This window comes from Pelophylax lessonae (genome assembly GCF_965119305.1).
Source record: "Pelophylax lessonae genome assembly, contig: HAP1_SCAFFOLD_291, whole genome shotgun sequence".
In the NCBI taxonomy this organism is placed as follows: Eukaryota; Metazoa; Chordata; class Amphibia; order Anura; family Ranidae; genus Pelophylax; species Pelophylax lessonae.
In genome coordinates, this window is record NW_028120053.1 from 39,870 (window position 1) to 65,492 (window position 25,623).

Below are 25,623 nucleotides of genomic sequence, written 5' to 3' on the forward strand. Positions count from 1 at the left end.
TTGTTGGTTTATTGAAAGGTTTGCAGCTTTTACAGACCTGGCCTGGGTCTGGTTCAGTAGATTCTGGATGAAGGTGGACCGGGATATGTCCTGGTGATGAGCCGTCTTCACCATAACATTATCACATCATACTAAGGGGCAAGGGGGGTACAGGGGTTCTGTTCTGAGAAGAGATCTGATCAGATGAAATGAGGTTCTCATTGTCTGGAGGAATTCCCCATTGAAGAATCGGAGTAATTTAATATTGAAAGATCCAGGCAATTCCCTATTGAAGGATCGGGGTAATTCTCTAGTAAAAGATCAGAGGAATTCCCCACTGAAGGATCGGAGGAATTCCCCATCCCCTATTTTCTGTAAGGTTGAGCTTAGTCCCAATGGCTCTTGAGCTTCCCTATTGGTCAGTTAGGCTGCCAGTTTCACTATCAAACCAATGAGGAGGAGGCAGATAGGTAGCCTTTCTTTGGAAATTGTAGGCCCACATCCAGATTCAGCAGTCAGTATCTGCGAAGTGTGTGAGTGATGTGTGGTTCCTTCATGTGCTCAGTCTGAGTTTTCGGCTCAGTCATGGAAGTCTTGTCAGAATTGGGATACAGCAGTTTGGAGTTTTGTTCGGTCAGTCAGTTTCCCTTCACCTTCCTTTTGGTTCTTATTGTCCTTCTCTGTGGACCATATTCATTGACCATTGTCTCATCTTCCTCCCCATATGGAAAGTTTGATATACAGAAGGTTGTGTGAATCCGGTTCAGCTCATTGTTCACCGGATTTCATTGGATAAAATTCACCTGTATTTGATGTAGTGAGAATAACCGGAAGTCGTCTGGAGCCGATTTAGACCCCTCACCATCCACGTTGTTTGGGCCGACCGTCACCATCCTCGTCGTCTGGGCTGACCGTCACCATCCACGTCGTCTCTGCCAACCCCTCACCATCCACGTCCTCTCTGCCGACCCCTCACCATCCACGTCCTCTCTGCCGACCCCTCACCATCTTTGTCGTCTCTGCCGATCCCTCACCATCCACGTCGTCTCTGCCGACCCGCCACCATCCACGTCGTCTCTGCCGACCCCTCACCATCCACGTTGTCTGGGCCGACCCCTCACCATCCACATCGTCTCTGCTGACCCCTCACCATCCACGTGGCCTGGGCCGACCCCTCACCATCCACGTGGCCTGGGCCGACCCCTCACCATCCACGTGGTCTGGGCCGACCCGTCACCATCCACGTCGTCTCTGCCGACCCCTCACCATCCACGTCCTCTCTGCCGACCCCTCGCCATCCACGTCCTCTCTGCCGACCCCTCGCCATCCATGTCCTCTCTGCCGACCCCTCGCCATCCACGTCCTCTCTGCCGACCCCTCACCATCCACGTCGTCTGGGCCGACCCCTCGCCATCCACGTCATTTGGGTGGACCCCTCACCATCCACGTCGTTTGGGTGGACCCCTCACCATCCACGTCGTCTCTGCCGACCCCTCACCATCCACGTCCTCTCTGCCGACCCCTCGCCATCCACGTCCTCTCTGCCGACCCCTCGCCATCCACGTCCTCTCTGCCGACCCCTCGCCATCCACGTCCTCTCTGCCGACCCCTCGCCATCCACGTTGTCTGGGCCGACCCCTCACCATCCACGTCGTCTGGGCCGACCCCTCACCATCCACGTCGTCTGGGCCGACCCCTCACCATCCACGTCGTCTGGGCCGACCCCTCACCATCCACGTCGTCTGGGCCGACCCCTCACTATCCACGTCGTCTGGGCCGACCCCTCACCATCCACGTCGTCTGGGCCGACCCCTCACCATCCACGTCGTCTGGGCCGACCCCTCACCATCCACGTCGTCTGGGCCGACCCGCCACCATCCACGTCGTCTGGGCCGACCCCTCACCATCCACGTGGTCTGGGCTGACCCATCACCATCTTTGTGGTCTGGGCCGACCCGTCGCCATCCACGTCGTCTGGGCCGACCCTTCTCCCCCCACGTCGTCTGGGCCGACCCTTCACCATCCACTCCTCACTGTAATGAGCCGACCCTTCCCCTTGCTGTACACGTCGCATGAGCTGACCCTTCCGCCCACCCCTCACCTCACAGTGATTTGAGCACTTCAGTCTAACTCGGCAGGGTATCTGTCAAATCTCTGCAGAAAGACCACTAGTTTTACACACAGAACATCTGTCTGCAGCATGCTGGTAGGGAACGGGCTTTTCTATTCAGGATTTCTAAAGAAAAACAACTGTAAGACATTGCACGCCATTTATTGTGATGCACCTAAAATGTATTAATTTACATACAGAGAGTTAAGTAGGGCTCGAGGAGTGATATTTTGTTGTTATTGGTAAATTGACTTTTCACTTATTTTATTATATTTTTAGTAAAGTTGTCCTCTTTGGAGAAATCTTCCAATGGGGACACCTGTTAGGGTGACAACTATCTAAGAGGGCCACTCCTCTGACTTTGGAGAGATTTTTTCTGGTTTGCTGTCTTTGGGAAGTGAAGGGAAATCTGGTGTCACAAACATGGGACAAGTATGCAGGGCAGAAGCTCAGGCATTTCATTGGGTGCCTATTCCTGGTTAGGGACCTTCTGAATAGTGATGACCGTCCTGGTTTTCCATTATTTCTTTGTCCCCATCCTCCCTCCCATTGTTGGCCATCTCTCCTGACATTCATTATTCTAAGTGTCCTCTGTATCCTCTCTTCTTCATCTGTCATGTCCATCCTCTGCTTCACATGCTGCATGCCCTTCCATTGTGGAGGACCTCCTCCTCACCCGTTCTCATCTCTACACTAGGATCTGTCCCTGAAGCTGTGCTTCATACGCAGTATCTCCATGATTGGCCTTGCCATCTGTAACAGCTCGCAGGCCGGATTCTTCAATTTCAGCCGCAAGTCAGAGCTCATCTCCCAGCTGGTGGTGAGTGGAGAGGCGGGAGGGCTGGGCGGGGTGTGATGTCCACGTTATGTCTCATGTCTGTCCTTCTCCCCTCTTATGTCTCGTGTCTGTCCTTCTCCCCTCTTATGTCTCGTGTCTGTCCTTCTCCCCTCTTATGTCTCATGTCTGTCCTTCTCCCCTCTTATGTCTCATGTCTGTCCTTCTCCCCTCTTATGTCTCATGTCTGTCCTTCTCCCCTCTTATGTCTCATGTCTGTCCTTCTCCCCTCTTATGTCTCATGTCTGTCCTTCTCCCCTCTTATGTCTCATGTCTGTCCTTCTACCCTCTTATGTCTCATGTCTGTCCTTCTCCCCTCTTATGTCTCATGTCTGTCCTTCTCCCCTCTTATGTCTCATGTCTGTCCTTCTCCCCTCTTATGTCTCATGTCTGTCCTTCTCCCCTCTTATGTCTCATGTCTGTCCTTCTCCTCTCTTATGTCTCATGTCTGTCCTTCTCCTCTCTTATGTCTCATGTCTGTCCTTCTCCCCTTTTATGTCTCATGTCTGTCCTTCTCCCCTCTTATGTCTCATGTCTGTCCTTCTCCTCTCTTATGTCTCATGTCTGTCCTTCTCCCCTTTTATGTCTCATGTCTGTCCTTCTCCCCTCTTATGTCTCATGTCTGTCCTTCTCCCCTTTTATGTCTCATGTCTGTCCTTCTCCCCTCTTATGTCTCATGTCTGTCCTTCTCCCCTCTTATGTCTCATGTCTGTCCTTCTCCCCTCTTATGTCTGTCCTTCTCCCCTCTTATGTCTCATGTCTGTCCTTCTCCCCTCTTATGTCTCCTGTCTGTCCTTCTCCTCTCTTATGTCTGTCCTTCTCCCCTCTTATGTCTCATGTCTGTCCTTCTCCCCTCTTATGTCTCATGTCTGTCCTTCTCCCCTCTTATGTCTGTCCTTCTCCCCTCTTATGTCTCATGTCTGTCCTTCTCCCCTCTTATGTCTCATGTCTGTCCTTCTCCCCTCTTATGTCTCATGTCTGTCCTTCTCCTCTCTTATGTCTCATGTCTGTCCTTCTCCCCTCTTATGTCTCATGTCTGTCCTTCTCCCCTCTTATGTCTCATGTCTGTCCTTCTCCCCTCTTATGTCTCATGTCTGTCCTTCTCCCCTCTTATGTCTCATGTCTGTCCTTCTACCCTCTTATGTCTCATGTCTGTCCTTCTCCCCTCTTATGTCTCATGTCTGTCCTTCTCCCCTCTTATGTCTCATGTCTGTCCTTCTCCCCTCTTATGTCTCATGTCTGTCCTTCTCCCCTCTTATGTCTCATGTCTGTCCTTCTCCTCTCTTATGTCTCATGTCTGTCCTTCTCCCCTTTTATGTCTCATGTCTGTCCTTCTCCCCTCTTATGTCTCATGTCTGTCCTTCTCCTCTCTTATGTCTCATGTCTGTCCTTCTCCCCTTTTATGTCTCATGTCTGTCCTTCTCCCCTCTTATGTCTCATGTCTGTCCTTCTCCTCTCTTATGTCTCATGTCTGTCCTTCTCCCCTTTTATGTCTCATGTCTGTCCTTCTCCCCTCTTATGTCTCATGTCTGTCCTTCTCCCCTCTTATGTCTCATGTCTGTCCTTCTCCCCTCTTATGTCTCATGTCTGTCCTTCTCCCCTCTTATGTCTCATGTCTGTCCTTCTCCCCTCTTATGTCTCCTGTCTGTCCTTCTCCTCTCTTATGTCTGTCCTTCTCCCCTCTTATGTCTCATGTCTGTCCTTCTCCCCTCTTATGTCTCATGTCTGTCCTTCTCCCCTCTTATGTCTGTCCTTCTCCCCTCTTATGTCTTATGTCTGTCCTTCTCCCCTCTTATGTCTCATGTCTGTCCTTCTCCCCTCTTATGTCTCATGTCTGTCCTTCTCCTCTCTTATGTCTCATGTCTGTCCTTCTCCCCTCTTATGTCTCATGTCTGTCCTTCTCCCCTCTTATGTCTCATGTCTGTCCTTCTCCCCTCTTATGTCTCATGTCTGTCCTTCTCCCCTCTTATGTCTCATGTCTGTCCTTCTCCCCTCTTATGTCTCATGTCTGTCCTTCTCCCCTCTTATGTCTCATGTCTGTCCTTCTCCCCTCTTATGTCTCATGTCTGTCCTTCTCCCCTCTTATGTCTCATGTCTGTCCTTCTCCCCTCTTATGTCTCATATCTGTCCTTCTCCTCTCTTATGTCTCATGTCTGTCCTTCTCCCCTTTTATGTCTCATGTCTGTCCTTCTCCCCTCTTATGTCTCATGTCTGTCCTTCTCCTCTCTTATGTCTCATGTCTGTCCTTCTCCCCTTTTATGTCTCATGTCTGTCCTTCTCCCCTCTTATGTCTCATGTCTGTCCTTCTCCTCTCTTATGTCTCATGTCTGTCCTTCTCCTCTCTTATGTCTCATGTCTGTCCTTCTCCCCTTTTATGTCTCATGTCTGTCCTTCTCCCCTCTTATGTCTCATGTCTGTCCTTCTCCCCTCTTATGTCTCATGTCTGTCCTTCTCCCCTCTTATGTCTGTCCTTCTCCCCTCTTATGTCTCATGTCTGTCCTTCTCCCCTCTTATGTCTCCTGTCTGTCCTTCTCCTCTCTTATGTCTGTCCTTCTCCCCTCTTATGTCTCATGTCTGTCCTTCTCCCCTCTTATGTCTCATGTCTGTCCTTCTCCCCTCTTATGTCTGTCCTTCTCCCCTCTTATGTCTCATGTCTGTCCTTCTCCCCTCTTATGTCTCATGTCTGTCCTTCTCCTCTCTTATGTCTCATGTCTGTCCTTCTCCCCTCTTATGTCTCATGTCTGTCCTTCTCCCCTCTTATGTCTCATGTCTGTCCTTCTCCCCTCTTATGTCTCATGTCTGTCCTTCTCCCCTCTTATGTCTCATGTCTGTCCTTCTCCCCTCTTATGTCTCATGTCTGTCCTTCTCCCCTCTTATGTCTCATGTCTGTCCTTCTCCCCTCTTATGTCTCATGTCTGTCCTTCTCCCCTCTTATGTCTGTCCTTCTCCCCTCTTATGTCTCATGTCTGTCCTTCTCCCCTCTTATGTCTCATGTCTGTCCTTCTCCCCTCTTATGTCTCATGTCTGTCCTTCTCCTCTCTTATGTCTGTCCTTCTCCCCTCTTATGTCTCATGTCTGTCCTTCTCCCCTCTTATGTCTCATGTCTGTCCTTCTCCCCTCTTATGTCTCATGTCTGTCCTTCTCCCCTCTTATGTCTCATGTCTGTCCTCCTCCCTTTTATGTCTCATGTCTGTCCTTCTCCCCTCTTATGTCTCATGTCTGTCCTTCTCCCCTCTTATGTCTCATGTCTGTCCTTCTCCCTTTTATGTCTCATGTCTGTCCTTCTCCCCTCTTATGTCTCATGTCTGTCCTTCTCCCCTCTTATGTCTCATGTCTGTCCTCCTCCCTTTTATGTCTCATGTCTGTCCTTCTCCCCTCTTATGTCTATCCTTCTCCCCTCTTATGTCTCATGTCTGTCCTCCTCCCCTTTTATGTCTCATGTCTGTCCTTCTCCCCTCTTATGTCTGTCCTTCTCCCCTTCTCCCCTCTTATGTCTTATGTCTCATGTCTGTCCTTCTCCTCTCTTATGTCTCATGTCTGTCCTCCTCCCCTTTTATGTCTCATGTCTGTCCTTCTCCCCTCTTATGTCTCATGTCTGTCCTCCTCCCTTTTATGTCTCATGTCTGTCCTTCTCCCCTCTTATGTCTATCCTTCTCCCCTTCTCCCCTCTTATGTCTCATGTCTGTCCTTCTCCTCTCTTATGTCTGTCCTTCTCCCCTCTTATGTCTCATGTCTGTCCTTCTCCCCTCTTATGTCTCATGTCTGTCCTTCTCCCCTCTTATATCTCATGTCTGTCCTTCTCCCCTCTTATGTCTCATGTCTGTCCTTCTCCCCTCTTATGTCTCATGTCTGTCCTTCTCCCCTCTTATGTCTCATGTCTGTCCTTCTCCCCTCTTATGTCTCATGTCTGTCCTTCTCCCCTCTGTCTGGCAGGAGTTTCTGAAGATGGAGCCAACGGACGAACTGAAGTCTGCATTACGCCATCGCGCCCTCCTGGCCTGCACCTACCTGGTGTATCCTGAGCGCACTCTTGGCTGGGAGACGCATGCCAGGCTTCTTTTAACTATAACAGACCTTTAGATTAGGTACATCGGACGGTGTAATGTGTAGTTTCTATAGTTCTAGAAGATGGATTTCCTAGTTCTGTTCCATCATCTCCCTATCTGATCCCCATAATATGACCAGCAGAATACAAGAGGAGGCCTACTAAGAGAAATATGGAGGCTACCTGGTTGTGATGTTTATCCCCTGCCTTCAGTATTTGGCTCTTTGCCCAGGACAAGGTTACTTTGCTAGCTGCAGGATTGTCACAGGTTGGTGACTCGAAGTATTGAAACCAGGGGCCCAGCATGACTGAATGGGGCCTCATATTTTTTTTCTGCTGTCACAAGTTAATATACAGCTTGGCCATACAGGGATCCGTTTTACCAGATTGCAGCTAGGTGGACTTGTCCTTTGGACAGTTCTCGTTAGAAGATGGGCCAGTAGACATTAGATATAGAGCAGGTGCAGCCCGAACAGGAGCTCTGCACATCTGGACTGGGCTTTTACCAGCAACCTCTTATGCTGAGGGTCAGATGATCAGATTAGGGGGTCAGAGTTGTCTGGTGAAGCCAAGGTCTCGTTTGCTGTGTCCTGGGATCTTCTGAAACCCTTCATTCCAAATAAGTTTTTTTTGGGTGAGATTTTATATTCTCAGTAAAGCAATGAATTTTCCTCAACCTTGATCAGCAAGCTGGAGCCGCCTCTGAATGACACCAGCAGATTGGAGCTGATTAATACGGCCCTGGGGAGCGTCTTCCCTCTCCCACCGATCGGCTCGGGGACACCGGGGGAGCTGCATAAAGAGGTGAGTGCACAGCTTTGCCAACTGTACTGGCACTCAGTATGCTAGGTTTCATCACCTGTACCCACCCCTAGTGTTCCCATTCACATCCTCTGTACCCGGCCCTAGGTGTTCTGGTTCCCATCCTCTATACCCAGCTCTAAGTGTTCTGGTTCCCATGCTCTGTACCTGGTCCTAGGTGTTCTGGTTCACATGCTCTGTACCTGGTCCTAGGTGTTCTGGTTCCCATCTTCAGTATCTGGCCCCAAGGTGTTCTGGTTCCCATTGTCTGTACCTGGCCCTAGGTGTTCTGGTTCCCATGCTCTGTACCTGGCCCTAGGTGTTCTGGTTCCCATGCTCTGTACCTGGCCCTAGGTGTTCTGGTTCCCATGCTCTGTACCTGGCCCTAGGTGTTCTGGTTCCCATTCTCTGTACCTGGTCCTAGGTGTTCTGGTTCCCATTCTCTGTACCTGGTCCTAGGTGTTCTGGTTCCCATGCTCTGTACCTGGCCCTAGGTTTTCTGGTTCCCATTCTCTGTACCCGACCCTAGGTGTTCTGGTTCCCATTCTCTGTACCTGGTCCTAGGTGTTCTGGTTCCCATGCTCTGTACCCGGCCCTAGATGTTCTGGTTCCCATCCTCTGTACCTGGCCCTAGGTGTTCTGGTTCCCATTCTCTGTACCTGGTCCTAGGTGTTCTGGTTCCCATTCTCTGTACCTGGTCCTAGGTGTTCTGGTTCCCATCCTCTGTACCTGGTCCTAGGTGTTCTGGTTCACATTCTCTGTACCTGGTCCTAGGTGTTCTGGTTCCCATTCTCTGTAACCGGCCCTAGGTGTTCTGGTTCCCATGCTCTGTACCTGGTCCTAGGTGTTCTGGTTCCCATGCTCTGTACCTGGTCCTAGGTGTTCTGGTTCCCATTCTCTGTACCTGGCCCTAGGTGTTCTGGTTCCTATTGTCTGTACCTGGCCCTAGGTGTTCTGGTTCCCATTCTCTGTACCTGGTCCTAGGTGTTCTGGTTCCCATTCTCTGTACCTGGTCCTAGGTGTTCTGGTTCCCATTCTCTGTACCTGGCCCTAGGTGTTCTGGTTCCTATTCTCTGTACCTGGCCCTAGGTGTTCTGGTTCCCATGCTCTGTACCCTCAGAGTTCCATCACAGGGACCCCAATGAAGTTCTTGTCCTGAATGGCGGTAGTTTATAAGTGATTGGGTTTTTTCTCCTGTAGACGCTCTATGGGGACACTCTGGACGCTCTCGTGGAACTACTGAGGAGCCTCATCCTCTGGTATTTTACTCCGCAGGGACTGCAGGACATTTTTCAGGTCAGTGTTCTGACATTTCGTCTCTGAAGGGTTCATGCTGAGCTCTCAATCATGCGTTGTGTTTGTTCTATAGATACTGAACCCCTGGATCAAATCCACCAAGGAGCATGAGAGGGAGAGAGCGCTGGAGGTCAGTGCCCGGATCCTGGAGTTTTATCTCCAGAAGCTGAACGTTAATGTAAGTGTCCCCGAGCCCCACACTGATATTCATTGTTTGCTGGAGACGCCGATCCCCATCCTATATCAGTCCGAACCTTCTTTTCTATTTCTCTGCACACAGTCAGTTATCACTTTTCATAATCTGGGGCTTCTGATTGGACGGTTGTCTCCTCGCTGTTCAGACTCTCTGGCCTCCATCCGCCAGCGCACAGTGGATTGTATCTACTATCTCCTAAACATCCAGCTGAGATATGAAGGTGAGTCAACCCACCAACTGGACCCGGGGCCCATCCAAAATACCTCCCCAATATAACTTCTACCCCCAATCTATACCAGATATATATATATCCTATATACTTCTATATATCACACCTCCCCCTTCCTGTACCCCCATTACACCCCCCTCATATAACCTCTGCCCCCTCTATGTCCCCTGATCACACCTCTCCCCCCATATAACCCCTGCCCCCTCTATTTACCCCGATCACACCTCCCTCATATAACCTCTGCCCCCTCTATATACCCCGATCACACCTCCCTCATATAACCTCTGCCCCCTCTATGTACCCCAATCACACCTCCCTCATATAACCTCTGCCCCCTCTATATACCCCAATCACACCTCCCTCATATAACCTCTGCCCCCTCTATATACCCCGATCACACCTCCCTCATATAACCTCTGCCCCCTCTATGTACCCCAATCACACCTCCCTCATATAACCTCTGCCCCCTCTATATACCCCGATCACACCTCCCTCATATAACCTCTGCCCCCTCTATGTACCCCGATCACACCTCCCCATATAACCTCTGCCCCCTCTATGTACCCTGATCACACCTCCCTCATATAACCTCTGCCCCCTCTATATACCCTGATCACACCTCTCCCATATAACCTCTGCCGCCCCCTCTATGTACCCCAATCACACCTCTCCCATATAACCTCTGCCCCCTCTATGTACCCCGATCACATCTCTCCCATATAACCTCTGCCCCCTCTATATACCCCGATCACACCTCCCTCATATAACCTCTGCCCCCTCTATGTACCCCGATCACACCTCCCTCATATAACCTCTGCCCCCTCTATGTACCCTGATCACACCTCTCCCATATAACCTCTGCCCCCTCTATGTACCCCGATCACACCTCCCTCATATAACCTCTGCCCCCTCTATATACCCCGATCACACCTCCCTCATATAACCTCTGCCCCTATATATACCCCGATCACACCTCCCTCATATAACCTCTGCCCCCTCTATGTACCCTGATCACACCTCCCTCATATAACCTCTGCCCCCTCTATGTACCCTGATCACACCTCTCCCATATAACCTCTGCCCCCTCTATGTACCCCGATCACACCTCCCCCATATAACCTCTGCCCCCTCTATGTACCCTGATCACATCTCTCCCATATAACCTTTGCCCCCTCTATGTACCCCGATCACACCTCCCCCACATAACCTCTGCCCCCTCTATGTACCCCGATCACACCTCCCCCATATAACCTCTGCCCCCTCTATGTCCCCCGATCACACCTCCCCCATATAACCTCTGCCCCCTCTATGTACCCCGATCACACCTCCCCCGTATAACCTCTGCCCCCTCTATGTACCCCGATCACACCTCCCCCACATAACCTCTGCCCCCTCTATGTACCCCGATCACACCTCCCTCATATAACCTCTGCCCCCTCTATGTACCCTGACCACACCTCCCCCATATAACCTCTGCCCCCTCTATATACCCCAATCACACCTCTCCCATATAACCTCTGCCCCCTCTATGTACCCCGATCACACCTCTCCCATATAACCTCTGCCCCCTCTATGTACCCCAATCACACCTCCCCATATAACCTCTGCCCCCTCTATATACCCCAATCACACCTCCCTCATATAACCTCTGCCCCCTCTATATACCCCGATCACACCTCCCCCATATAACCTCTGCCCCCTCTATGTCCCCCGATCACACCTCCCTCATATAACCTCTGCCCCCTCTATATACCCCGATCACACCTCCCCCATATAACCTCTGCCCCCTCTATGTACCCCGATCACACCTCCCCCATATAACCTCTGCCCCCTATATATACCCCGATCACACCTCCCCATATAACCTCTGCCCCCTCTATGTACCCCGATCACACCTCCCCCATATAACCTCTGCCCCCTATATATACCCCGATCACACCTCCCCATATAACCTCTGCTCCCTCTATGTACCCTGACCACACCTCCCCCATATAACCTCTGCCCCCTATATATACCCCGATCACACCTCTCCCATATACCCTCTGCCCCCTCTATGTTCCCTGATCACACCTCTCCCATATAACCTCTGCCCCCTCTATATACCCCGATCACACCTCCCCCATATAACCTCTGCCCCCTCTATGTACCCCGATCACACCTCCCCCATATAACCTCTGCCCCCTCTATATACCCCGATCACACCTCCCCCATATAACCTCTGCCCCCTCTATGTACCCCGATCACACCTCCCTCATATAACCTCTGCCCCCTCTATATACCCCAATCACATCTCTCCCATATAACCTCTGCCCCCTCTATGTACCCTGACCACACCTCCCCCATATAACCTCTGCCCCCTATATATACCCCGATCACATCTCTCCCATATAACCTCTGCCCCCTCTATGTACCCCGATCACACCTCCCTCATATAACCTCTGCCCCCTCTATATACCCCAATCACATCTCTCCCATATAACCTCTGCCCCCTCTATGTACCCTGACCACACCTCCCCCATATAACCTCTGCCCCCTATATATACCCCGATCACACCTCCCCCATATAACCTCTGCCCCCTCTATATACCCCAATCACACCTCTCCCATATAACCTCTGCCCCCTCTATGTACCCCGATCACACCTCTCCCATATAACCTCTGCCCCCTCTATATACCCCAATCACACCTCCCTCATATAACCTCTGCCCCCTCTATATACCCCGATCACACCTCCCCCATATAACCTCTGCCCCCTCTATGTCCCCCGATCACACCTCCCTCATATAACCTCTGCCCCCTCTATATACCCCGATCACACCTCCCCCATATAACCTCTGCCCCCTCTATGTCCCCGGATCACACCTCCCCCATATAACCTCTGCCCCCTCTATGTACCCCGATCACACCTCCCCCATATAACCTCTGCCCCCTATATATACCCCGATCACACCTCCCCATATAACCTCTGCCCCCTCTATGTACCCCGATCACACCTCCCCCATATAACCTCTGCCCCCTATATATACCCCGATCACACCTCCCCATATAACCTCTGCTCCCTCTATGTTCCCTGACCACACCTCCCCCATATAACCTCTGCCCCCTATATATACCCCGATCACACCTCTCCCATATACCCTCTGCCCCCTCTATGTTCCCTGATCACACCTCTCCCATATAACCTCTGCCCCCTCTATATACCCCGATCACACCTCCCCCATATAACCTCTGCCCCCTCTATGTACCCCGATCACACCTCCCCCATATAACCTCTGCCCCCTCTATATACCCCGATCACATCTCTCCCATATAACCTCTGCCCCCTCTATGTACCCTGACCACACCTCCCCCATATAACCTCTGCCCCCTCTATGTACCCCGATCACACCTCCCTCATATAACCTCTGCCCCCTCTATGTACCCCGATCACACCTCCCTCATATAACCTCTGCCCCCTCTATGTACCCCGATCACATCTCTCCCATATAACCTCTGCCCCCTCTATATACCCCGATCACACCTCTCCCATATAACCTCTGCCCCCTCTATGTACCCTGACCACACCTCCCCCATATAACCTCTGCCCCCTCTATGTACCCCGATCACACCTCCCCCATATAACCTCTGCCCCCTCTATGTACCCCGATCACACCTCCCTCATATAACCTCTGCCCCCTCTATGTACCCCGATCACATCTCTCCCATATAACCTCTGCCCCCTCTATATACCCCGATCACACCTCTCCCATATAACCTCTGCCCCCTCTATGTACCCTGATCACACCTCCCCCATATAACCTCTGCCCCCTCTATGTACCCCGATCACACCTCTCCCATATAACCTCTGCCCCCTATATATACCCCGATCACACCTCCCCCATATAACCTCTGCCCCCTCTATATACCCCGATCACATCTCTCCCATATAACCTCTTCCCCCTCTATGTACCCCGATCACACCTCCCTCATATAACCTCTGCCCCCTCTATGTACCCTGATCACACCTCCCCCATATAACCTCTGCCCCCTCTATGTACCCTGATCACACCTCCCCATATAACCTCTGCCCCCTCTATGTACCCCGATCACACCTCTCCCATATAACCTCTGCCCCCTCTATGTACCCCGATCACACCTCCCCCATATAACCTCTGCCCCCTCTATGTACCCCGATCACATCTCTCCCATATAACCTCTGCCCCCTCTATATACCCCGATCACATCTCTCCCATATAACCTCTGCCCCCTCTATGTACCCTGACCACACCTCCCCCATATAACCTCTGCCCCCTATATATACCCCGATCACACCTCCCTCATATAACCTCTGCCCCCTCTATGTACCCTGATCACACCTCCCCCATATAACCTCTGCCCCCTCTATGTACCCCGATCACACCTCCCTCATATAATCTCTGCCCCCTCTATATACCCCGATCACACCTCCCCCATATAACCTCTGCCCCCTCTATATACCCCGATCACACCTCTCCCATATAACCTGTGCCCCCTCTGTGTACCCTGATCACACCTCCCCCATATAACCTCTGCCCCCTCTATGTACCCTGACCACACCTCCCCATATAACCTCTGCCCCCTCTATGTACCCCGATCACACCTCTCCCATATAACCTCTGCCCCCTCTATGTACCCCGATCACACCTCCCCCATATAACCTCTGCCCCCTCTATGTACCCCGATCACACCTCTCCCATATAACCTCTGCCCCCTCTATGTACCCCGATCACACCTCCCCCATAGAACCTCTGCCCCTATATATACCCCGATCACACCTCTCCCATATAACCTCTGCCCCCTCTATGTACCCCGATCACACCTCCCCCATAGAACCTCTGCCCCTATATATACCCCGATCACACCTCCCCCATATAACCTCTGCCCCCTCTATGTACCCCGATCACACCTCTCCCATATAACCTCTGCCCCCTCTATGTACCCCGATCACACCTCCCCCATAGAACCTCTGCCCCTATATATACCCCGATCACACCTCCCTCATATAACCTCTGCCCCCTCTATATACCCCAATCACACCTCCCTCATATAACCTCTTCCCCTCTATGTACCCCGATCACACCTCTCCCATATAACCTCTGCTCCCTCTATGTACCCCGATCACACCTCCCCCATAGAACCTCTGCCCCCTCTATGTACCCAGATCACACCTCTCCCATATAACCTCTGCTCCCTCTATGTACCCCGATCACACCTCCCCCATAGAACCTCTGCCCCCTCTATGTACCCCGATCACACCTCCCCCATATAACCTCTGCCCCCTCTATGTACCCCGATCACACCTCCCCCATATAACCTCTGCCCCCTCTATGTACCCAGATCACACCTCCCCCATATAACCTCTGCCCCCTCTATGTACCCCGATCACACCTCCCTCATAAAACCTCTGCCCCCTCTATATACCCCGATCACATCTCTCCCATATAACCTCTGCCCCCTCTATGTACCCTGACCACACCTCCCCCATATAACCTCTGCCCCCTCTATATACCCCGATCACACCTCTCCCATATAACCTCTGCCCCCTCTATGTACCCTGATCACACCTCTCCCATATAACCTCTGCCCCCTCTGTGTACCCTGATCACACCTCTCCCATATAACCTCTGCCCCCTCTATGTACCCTGATCACACCTCCCCCATATAACCTCTGCCCCCTCTATGTACCCTGACCACACCTCCCCATATAACCTCTGCCCCCTCTATGTACCCCGATCACACCTCTCCCATATAACCTCTGCCCCCTCTATGTACCCCGATCACACCTCCCCCATATAACCTCTGCCCCCTCTATGTACCCCGATCACACCTCTCCCATATAACCTCTGCCCTCTCTATGTACCCCGATCACACCTCCCCCATATAACCTCTGCCCCCTATATATACCCCGATCACACCTCTCCCATATAACCTCTGCCCCCTCTATGTACCCCGATCACACCTCTCCCATATAACCTCTGCCCCCTCTATGTACCCCGATCACACCTCCCCCATATAACCTCTGCCCCCTCTATGTACCCCGATCACACCTCTCCCATATAACCTCTGCCCCCTCTATGTACCCCGATCACACCTCCCCCATATAACCTCTGCCCCCTCTATGTACCCCGATCACACCTCCCCCATATAACCTCTGCCCCCTCTATGTACCCCGATCACACCTCTCCCATATAACCTTTGCCCCCTCTATGTACCCCGATCACACCTCCCCCATATAACCTCTGCCCCCTCTATGTACCCCGATCACACCTCCCCCATATAACCTCTGCCCCCTCTATGTACCCCGATCACACCTCCCCATATAACCTCTGCTCCCTCTATGTACCCCGATCACACCTCTCCCATATAACCTCTGCCCCCTCTATGTACCCCGATCACACCTCCCCCATATAACCTCTGCCCCCTATATGTACCCCGATCACACCTCCCCCATATAACCTCTGCCCCCTCTATGTACCCCGATCACACCTCTCCCATATAACCTCTGCCCCCTCTATGTTCCCTGATCACACCTCTCCCCCCATATAACCTTTGCCCCCTCTATATACCCCGATCACACCTCCCCCATATAACCTCTGCCCCCTCTATATACCCCGATCACATCTCTCCCATATAACCTTTGCCCCCTCTATATACCCCGATCACACCTCCCCCATATAACCTCTGCCCCCTCTATATACCCCGATCACATCTCTCCCATATAACCTCTGCTCCCTCTATATACCCCGATCACACCTCCCCCATATAACCTCTGCCCCCTCTATGTACCCCGATCAAACCTCCCTCATATATCCTCTGCCCCCTCTATGTACCCCGATCACACCTCTCCCCCCATATAACCTCTGCCCCCTCTATGTACCCCGATCACACCTCCCTCATATAACCTCTGCCCCCTCTATATACCCCGATCACACCTCCCCATATAACCTCTGCCCCCTCTATGTACCCCGATCACACCTCCCCCATATAACCTCTGCCCCCTCTATGTACCCTGATCACACCTCCCTCATATAACCTCTGCCCCCTATATATACCCCGATCACACCTCCCCATATAACCTCTGCTCCCTCTATGTACCCCGATCACACCTCCCTCATATAACCTCTGCCCCCTCTATATACCCCGATCACACCTCTCCCATATAACCTCTGCCCCCTCTATGTACCCTGATCACACCTCCCCATATAACCTCTGCCGCCCCCTCTATGTACCCCAATCACACCTCCCCATATAACCTCTGCCCCCTCTATGTACCCTGATCACACCTCCCCATATAACCTCTGCCACCTCTATGTACCCCGATCACACCTCCCCCATATAACCTCTGCCACCTCTATGTACCCCGATCACACCTCCCCCATATAACCTCTGCCCCCTCTATGTACCCCGATCACACCTCTCCCATATAACCTCTGCCCCCTCTATGTACCCCGATCACACCTCCCCCATAGAACCTCTGCCCCTATATATACCCCGATCACACCTCCCTCATATAACCTCTGCCCCCTCTATATACCCCAATCACACCTCCCTCATATAACCCCTGCCACCTCTATATACCCCGATCACACCTCCCCATATAACCTCTGCCACCTTTATGTACCCCAATCACACCTCCCTCATATAACCTCTGCCCCCTCTATGTACCCTGATCACACCTCTCCCATATAACCTCTGCCCCCTCTATATACCCCGATCTCACCTCCCCATATACCCTCTGCCACCCCCTCTATGTACCCCGATCACACCTCTCCCCCCATATAACCTCTGCCACCTTTTGTACCCCGATCACACCTCCCCATATAACCTCTGCCCCCTCTATGTACCCCAATCACACCTCCCTCATATAACCTCTGCCCCCTCTATATACCCTGATCACACCTCCCCCATATAACCTCTGCCCCCTCTATGTACCCCGATCACACCTCTCCCATATAACCTCTGCCGCCCCCTCTATGTACCCCGATCACACCTCCCCCATATAACCTCTGCCCCCTCTATGTTCCCCGATCACACCTCCCTCATATAACCTCTGCCCCCTCTATGTACCCCGATCACACCTCTCCCATATAACCTCTGCCCCCTCTATGTACCCCGATCACACCTCCCCATATAACCTCTGCCCCCTCTATGTACCCCGATCACACCTCCCCCATATAACCTCTGCCCCCTCTATGTTCCCTGATCACACCTCTCCCCCCATATAACCTCTGCCCCCTCTATATACCCCGATCACACCTCCCCCATATAACCTCTGCCCCCTCTATATACCCCGATCACACCTCCCCATATAACCTCTGCCCCTCTATATACCCCGATCAAACCTCCCTCATATAACCTCTGCCCCCTCTATATACCCTGATCACACCTCTCCCATATAACCTCTGCCCCCTCTATGTACCCTGACCACACCTCCCCCATATAACCTCTGCCACCTCTATGTACCCCAATCACACCTCCCTCCTATAACCTCTGCCCCTCTATATACCCTGATCACACCTCCCCCATATAACCTCTGCCCCTCTATATACCCCGATCAAACCTCCCTCATATAACCTCTGCCCCCTCTATATACCCTGATCACACCTCCCCATATAACCTCTGCCCCCTCTATGTACCCCAATCACACCTCCCTCATATAACCTCTTCCCCCTCTATGTACCCCGATCACACCTCTCCCATATAACCTCTGCCTCCTCTATGTACCCCGATCACACCTCCCTCATATAACCTCTTCCCCCTCTATGTACCCCGATCACACCTCTCCCATATAACCTCTGCCGCCCCCTCGATGTACCCCGATCACACCTCCCCCATATAACCTCTGCCCCCTCTATATACCCCGATCACACCTCCCCATATAACCTGTGCCCCCTCTATGTACCCCGATCACACCTCCCTCATATAACTTCTGCCCCCTCTATGTTCCCTGATCACACCTCCCCCATATAACCTCTGCCCCCTCTATGTTCCCTGATCACACCTCTCCCATATAACCTGTGCCCCCTCTATGTACCCCGATCACACCTCTCCCCCCATATAACCTCTGCCCCCTCTATATACCCCGATCACACCTCCCCCATATAACCTCTGCCCCCTCTATGTACCCCGATCACACCTCTCCCATATAACCTGTGCCCCCTCTATGTACCCCGATCACACCTCTCCCATATAACCTCTGCCCCCTTTATGTACCCTGACCACACCTCTCCCATATAACCTCTGCCCCCTCTATGTACCCCGATCACATCTCTCCCATATAACCTCTGCCCCCTCTATGTACCCCGATCACACCTCTCCCATATAACCTCTGCCCCCTCTATGTACCCCAATCACACCTCCCCCATAGAACCTCTGCCCCTATATATACCCCGATCACACCTCCCTCATATAACCTCTGCCCCCTCTATATACCCCAATCACACCTCCCTCATATAACCTCTGCCCCCTCTATGTACCCCGATCTCACCTCTCCCATATAACCTCTGCCCCTATATATACCCCGATCTCACCTCCCCATATACCCTCTGCCACCTGTGTGTACCCTGATCACACCTCTCCCATATAACCTCTGCCACCCCCTCTATGTACCCCGATCACACCTCTCCCCCTATATAACCTCTGCCACCTTTTGTACCCCGATCACACCTCCCTCATATAACCTCTGCCCCCTCTATGTACCCCGATCACACCTCCCTCATATAACCTCTGCCCCCTCTATGTACCCCGATCACACCTCCCTCATATAACCTCTGCCCCCTCTATATACCCCGATCACACCTCCCTCATATAACTTCTGCCCCTATATATACCCCGATCACACCTCCCCATATAACCTCTGCTCCCTCTATGTACCCTGACCACACCTCCCCCATATAACCTCTGCCCCCTATATATACCCCGATCACACCTCTCCCATATACCCTCTGCCCCCTCTATGTTCCCTGATCACACCTCTCCCATATAACCTCTGCCCCCTCTATATACCCCGATCACACCTCCCCCATATAACCTCTGCCCCCTCTATGTACCCCGATCACACCTCCCCCATATAACCTCTGCCCCCTCTATATACCCCGATCACATCTCTCCCATATAACCTCTGCCCCCTCTATGTACCCTGACCACACCTCCCCCATATAACCTCTGCCCCCTCTATGTACCCCGATCACACCTCCCTCATATAACCTCTGCCCCCTCTATGTACCCCGATCACACCTCCCCCATATAACCTCTGCCCCCTCTATGTACCCCGATCACACCTCCCTCATATAACCTCTGCCCCCTCTATGTACCCCGATCACATCTCTCCCATATAACCTCTGCCCCCTCTATATACCCCGATCACACCTCTCCCATATAACCTCTGCCCCCTCTATGTACCCTGACCACACCTCCCCCATATAACCTCTGCCCCCTCTATGTACCCCGATCACACCTCCCCCATATAACCTCTGCCCCCTCTATGTACCCCGATCACACCTCCCTCATATAACCTCTGCCCCCTCTATGTACCCCGATCACATCTCTCCCATATAACCTCTGCCCCCTCTATATACCCCGATCACACCTCTCCCATATAACCTCTGCCCCCTCTATGTACCCTGATCACACCTCCCCCATATAACCTCTGCCCCCTCTATGTACCCCGATCACACCTCTCCCATATAACCTCTGCCCCCTATATATACCCCGATCACACCTCCCCCATATAACCTCTGCCCCCTCTATATACCCCGATCACATCTCTCCCATATAACCTCTTCCCCCTCTATGTACCCCGATCACACCTCCCTCATATAACCTCTGCCCCCTCTATATACCCCGATCACACCTCTCCCATATAACCTCTGCCCCCTCTATATACCCCGATCACACCTCTCCCATATAACCTCTGCCCCCTCTATATACCCCGATCACACCTCTCCCATATAACCTCTGCCCCCTCTATATACCCCGATCACACCTCTCCCATATAACCTCTGCCCCCTCTATGTACCCTGATCACACCTCCCCCATATAACCTCTGCCCCCTCTATGTACCCCGATCACACCTCTCCCATATAACCTCTGCCCCCTATATATACCCCGATCACACCTCCCCCATATAACCTCTGCCCCCTCTATATACCCCGATCACATCTCTCCCATATAACCTCTGCCCCCTCTATGTACCCTGATCACACCTCCCCCATATAACCTCTGCCCCCTCTATGTACCCTGATCACACCTCCCCATATAACCTCTGCCCCCTCTATGTACCCCGATCACACCTCTCCCATATAACCTCTGCCCCCTCTATGTACCCCGATCACACCTCCCCCATATAACCTCTGCCCCCTCTATGTACCCCGATCACACCTCTCCCATATAACCTCTGCCCCCTCTATGTACCCCGATCACACCTCCCCCATAGAACCTCTGCCCCTATATATACCCCGATCACACCTCCCTCATATAACCTCTGCCCCCTATATATACCCCGATCACACCTCCCTCATATAACCTCTGCCCCCTCTATATACCCCAATCACACCTCCCTCATATAACACCTGCCACCTCTATGTACCCCGATCACACCTCCCTCATATAACCTCTGCCCCCTCTATGTACCCCGATCACACCTCCCCATATAACCTCTGCCCCCTCTATGTACCCCGATCACAGCTCTCCCATATAACCTCTGCCCCCTCTATGTACCCCGATCACACCTCCCCCATATAACCTCTGCCCCCTATATATACCCCGATCACACCTCCCCATATAACCTCTGCCCCCTCTATGTACCCTGATCACACCTCCCCATATAACCTCTGCCCCCTCTATGTACCCCGATCACACCTCTCCCATATAACCTCTGCCCCCTCTATGTACCCCGATCACACCTCCCCATATAACCTCTGCCCCCTCTATGTACCCCGATCACACCTCTCCCATATAACCTCTGCCCCCTCTATGTACCCTGATCACACCTCCCCATATAACCTCTGCCCCCTCTATGTACCCCGATCACACCTCTCCCATATAACCTCTGCCCCCTCTATGTACCCCGATCACACCTCCCCCATAGAACCTCTGCCCCTATATATACCCCGATCACACCTCCCTCATATAACCTCTGCCCCCTCTATATACCCCAATCACACCTCCCCATATAACCTCTGCTCCCTCTATGTACCCCGATCACACCTCTCCCATATAACCTCTGCCCCCTCTATGTACCCCGATCACACCTCCCCCATATAACCTCTGCCCCCTATATGTACCCCGATCACACCTCCCCATATAACCTCTGCCCCCTCTATGTTCCCTGATCACACCTCTCCCCCCATATAACCTTTGCCCCCTCTATATACCCCGATCACACCTCCCCCATATATCCTCTGCCCCCTCTATGTACCCCGATCACACCTCCCTCATATAACCTCTGCCCCCTCTATATACCCCGATCACATCTCTCCCATATAACCTCTGCCCCCTCTATATACCCCGATCACACCTCCCCCATATAACCTCTGCCCCTCTCTATGTACCCCGATCACACCTCCCTCATATAACCTCTGCCCCCTCTATATACCCCGATCACACCTCTCCCATATAACCTCTGCCCCCTCTGTGTACCCTGATCACACCTCTCCCATATAACCTCTGCCCCCTCTATATACCCCGATCACACCTCTCCCCCCATATAACCTTTGCCCCCTCTATATACCCCGATCACACCTCCCCCATATAACCTCTGCCCCCTCTATGTACCCCGATCACACCTCCCTCATATAACCTCTGCTCCCTCTATATACCCCGATCACACCTCTCCCATATAACCTCTGCCCCCTCTATGTACCCCGATCACACCTCCCCCATAGAACCTCTGCCCCTATATATACCCCGATCACACCTCCCTCATATAACCTCTGCCCCCTCTATATACCCCAATCACACCTCCCTCATATAACCTCTGCCCCCTCTATGTACCCTGATCACACCTCCCTCATATAACCCCTGCCACCTCTATGTACCCCGATCACACCTCCCTCATATAACCTCTGCCCCCTATATTTACCCCGATCACACCTCTCCCATATAACCTCTGCCCCCTCTATGTTCCCTGATCACACCTCTCCCATATAACCTCTGCCCCCTCTATATACCCCGATCACACCTCCCCCATATAACCTCTGCCCCCTCTATGTACCCCGATCACACCTCTCCCATATAACCTCTGCCCCCTCTATATACCCCGATCACATCTCTCCCATATAACCTCTGCCCCCTCTATGTACCCTGACCACACCTCCCCCATATAACCTCTGCCCCCTATATATACCCCGATCACACCTCCCCCATATAACCTCTGCCCCCTCTATGTACCCCGATCACACCTCCCTCATATAATCTCTGCCCCCTCTATATACCCCGATCACACCTCCCCCATATAACCTCTGCCCCCTCTATATACCCCGATCACACCTCTCCCATATAACCTGTGCCCCCTCTGTGTACCCTGATCACACCTCCCCCATATAACCTCTGCCCCCTCTATGTACCCTGACCACACCTCCCCATATAACCTCTGCCCCCTCTATGTACCCCGATCACACCTCTCCCATATAACCTCTGCCCCCTCTATGTACCCCGATCACACCTCCCCCATATAACCTCTGCCCCCTCTATGTACCCCGATCACACCTCTCCCATATAACCTCTGCCCCCTCTATGTACCCCGATCACACCTCCCCCATAGAACCTCTGCCCCTATATATACCCCGATCACACCTCTCCCATATAACCTCTGCCCCCTCTATGTACCCCGATCACACCTCCCCCATAGAACCTCTGCCCCTATATATACCCCGATCACACCTCCCCCATATAACCTCTGCCCCCTCTATGTACCCCGATCACACCTCTCCCATATAACCTCTGCCCCCTCTATGTACCCCGATCACACCTCCCCCATAGAACCTCTGCCCCTATATATACCCCGATCACACCTCCCTCATATAACCTCTGCCCCCTCTATATACCCCAATCACACCTCCCTCATATAACCTCTTCCCCTCTATGTACCCCGATCACACCTCTCCCATATAACCTCTGCTCCCTCTATGTACCCCGATCACACCTCCCCCATAGAACCTCTGCCCCCTCTATGTACCCCGATCACACCTCCCCCATATAACCTCTGCCCCCTCTATGTACCCAGATCACACCTCCCCCATATAACCTCTGCCCCCTCTATGTACCCTGATCACACCTCTCCCATATAACCTCTGCTCCCTCTATGTACCCCGATCACACCTCCCCCATAGAACCTCTGCCCCCTCTATGTACCCCGATCACACCTCCCCCATATAACCTCTGCCCCCTCTATGTACCCCGATCACACCTCCCCCATATAACCTCTGCCCCCTCTATGTACCCAGATCACACCTCCCCCATATAACCTCTGCCCCCTCTATGTACCCCGATCACACCTCCCTCATAAAACCTCTGCCCCCTCTATATACCCCGATCACATCTCTCCCATATAACCTCTGCCCCCTCTATGTACCCTGACCACACCTCCCCCATATAACCTCTGCCCCCTATATATACCCCGATCACACCTCTCCCATATACCCTCTGCCCCCTCTATGTACCCCGATCACACCTCCCTCATATAACCTCTGCCCCCTCTATATACCCCGATCACATCTCTCCCATATAACCTCTGCCCCCTCTATATACCCCGATCACACCTCTCCCATATAACCTGTGCCCCCTCTGTGTACCCTGATCACACCTCTCCCATATAACCTCTGCCCCCTCTATATACCCCGATCATATAACCTCTGCCCCCTCTATGTACCCCCGATCACACCTCCCCCATATAACCTCTGCCCCCTCTATGTACCCTGACCACACCTCCCCATATAACCTCTGCCCCCTCTATGTACCCCGATCACACCTCTCCCATATAACCTCTGCCCCCTCTATGTACCCCGATCACACCTCCCCCATATAACCTCTGCCCCCTCTATGTACCCCGATCACACCTCTCCCATATAACCTCTGCCCTCTCTATGTACCCCGATCACACCTCCCCCATATAACCTCTGCCCCCTATATATACCCCGATCACACCTCTCCCATATAACCTCTGCCCCCTCTATGTACCCCGATCACACCTCTCCCATATAACCTCTGCCCCCTCTATGTACCCCGATCACACCTCCCCCATATATCCTCTGCCCCCTCTATGTACCCCGATCACACCTCCCCATATAACCTCTGCCCCCTCTATGTACCCCGATCACATCTCTCCCATATAACCTCTGCCCCCTCTATGTACCCCGATCACACCTCTCCCATATAACCTCTGCCCCCTCTATGTACCCCGATCACACCTCTCCCATATAACCTCTGCCCCCTCTATGTACCCCGATCACACCTCTCCCATATAACCTCTGCCCCCTCTATGTACCCCGATCACACCTCCCCCATATAACCTCTGCCCCCTCTATGTACCCCGATCACACCTCTCCCATATAACCTCTGCCCCCTCTATGTACCCCGATCACACCTCCCCCATATAACCTCTGCCCCCTCTATGTACCCCGATCACACCTCCCCCATATAACCTCTGCCCCCTCTATGTACCCCGATCACACCTCTCCCATATAACCTTTGCCCCCTCTATGTACCCCGATCACACCTCCCCCATATAACCTCTGCCCCCTCTATGTACCCCGATCACACCTCCCCCATATAACCTCTGCCCCCTCTATGTACCCCGATCACACCTCCCCCATATAACCTCTGCCCCCTCTATGTACCCCGATCACACCTCTCCCATATAACCTCTGCCCCCTCTATGTACCCCGATCACACCTCCCCCATAGAACCTCTGCCCCTATATATACCCCGATCACACCTCCCTCATATAACCCCTGCCACCTCTATGTACCCCGATCACACCTCCCCATATAACCTCTGCTCCCTCTATGTACCCCGATCACACCTCTCCCATATAACCTCTGCCCCCTCTATGTACCCCGATCACACCTCCCCCATATAACCTCTGCCCCCTATATGTACCCCGATCACACCTCCC

At 52.6% G+C, this 25,623-nt stretch overlaps 1 protein-coding gene across 1 annotated transcript in view; it reads left to right on the forward strand.

Moving 5' to 3' along the window:
- The window catches only part of LOC309543671 (maestro heat-like repeat-containing protein family member 1), a gene marked incomplete at its 5' end in the record, with an annotated part of 136,785 nt that overhangs the window by 37,651 nt on the left and 73,511 nt on the right, over positions 1 to 25,623 (forward strand). Inside the window, 6 exons of the mRNA XM_082276123.1 lie at positions 2,787 to 2,909; positions 6,858 to 6,937; positions 7,656 to 7,773; positions 8,971 to 9,066; positions 9,140 to 9,244; positions 9,347 to 9,482. Of these exons, the coding sequence (XP_082132249.1) occupies positions 2,787 to 2,909; positions 6,858 to 6,937; positions 7,656 to 7,773; positions 8,971 to 9,066; positions 9,140 to 9,244; positions 9,347 to 9,482 (658 nt within the window). The remainder of the gene's footprint in view (positions 1 to 2,786; positions 2,910 to 6,857; positions 6,938 to 7,655; positions 7,774 to 8,970; positions 9,067 to 9,139; positions 9,245 to 9,346; positions 9,483 to 25,623) is intronic.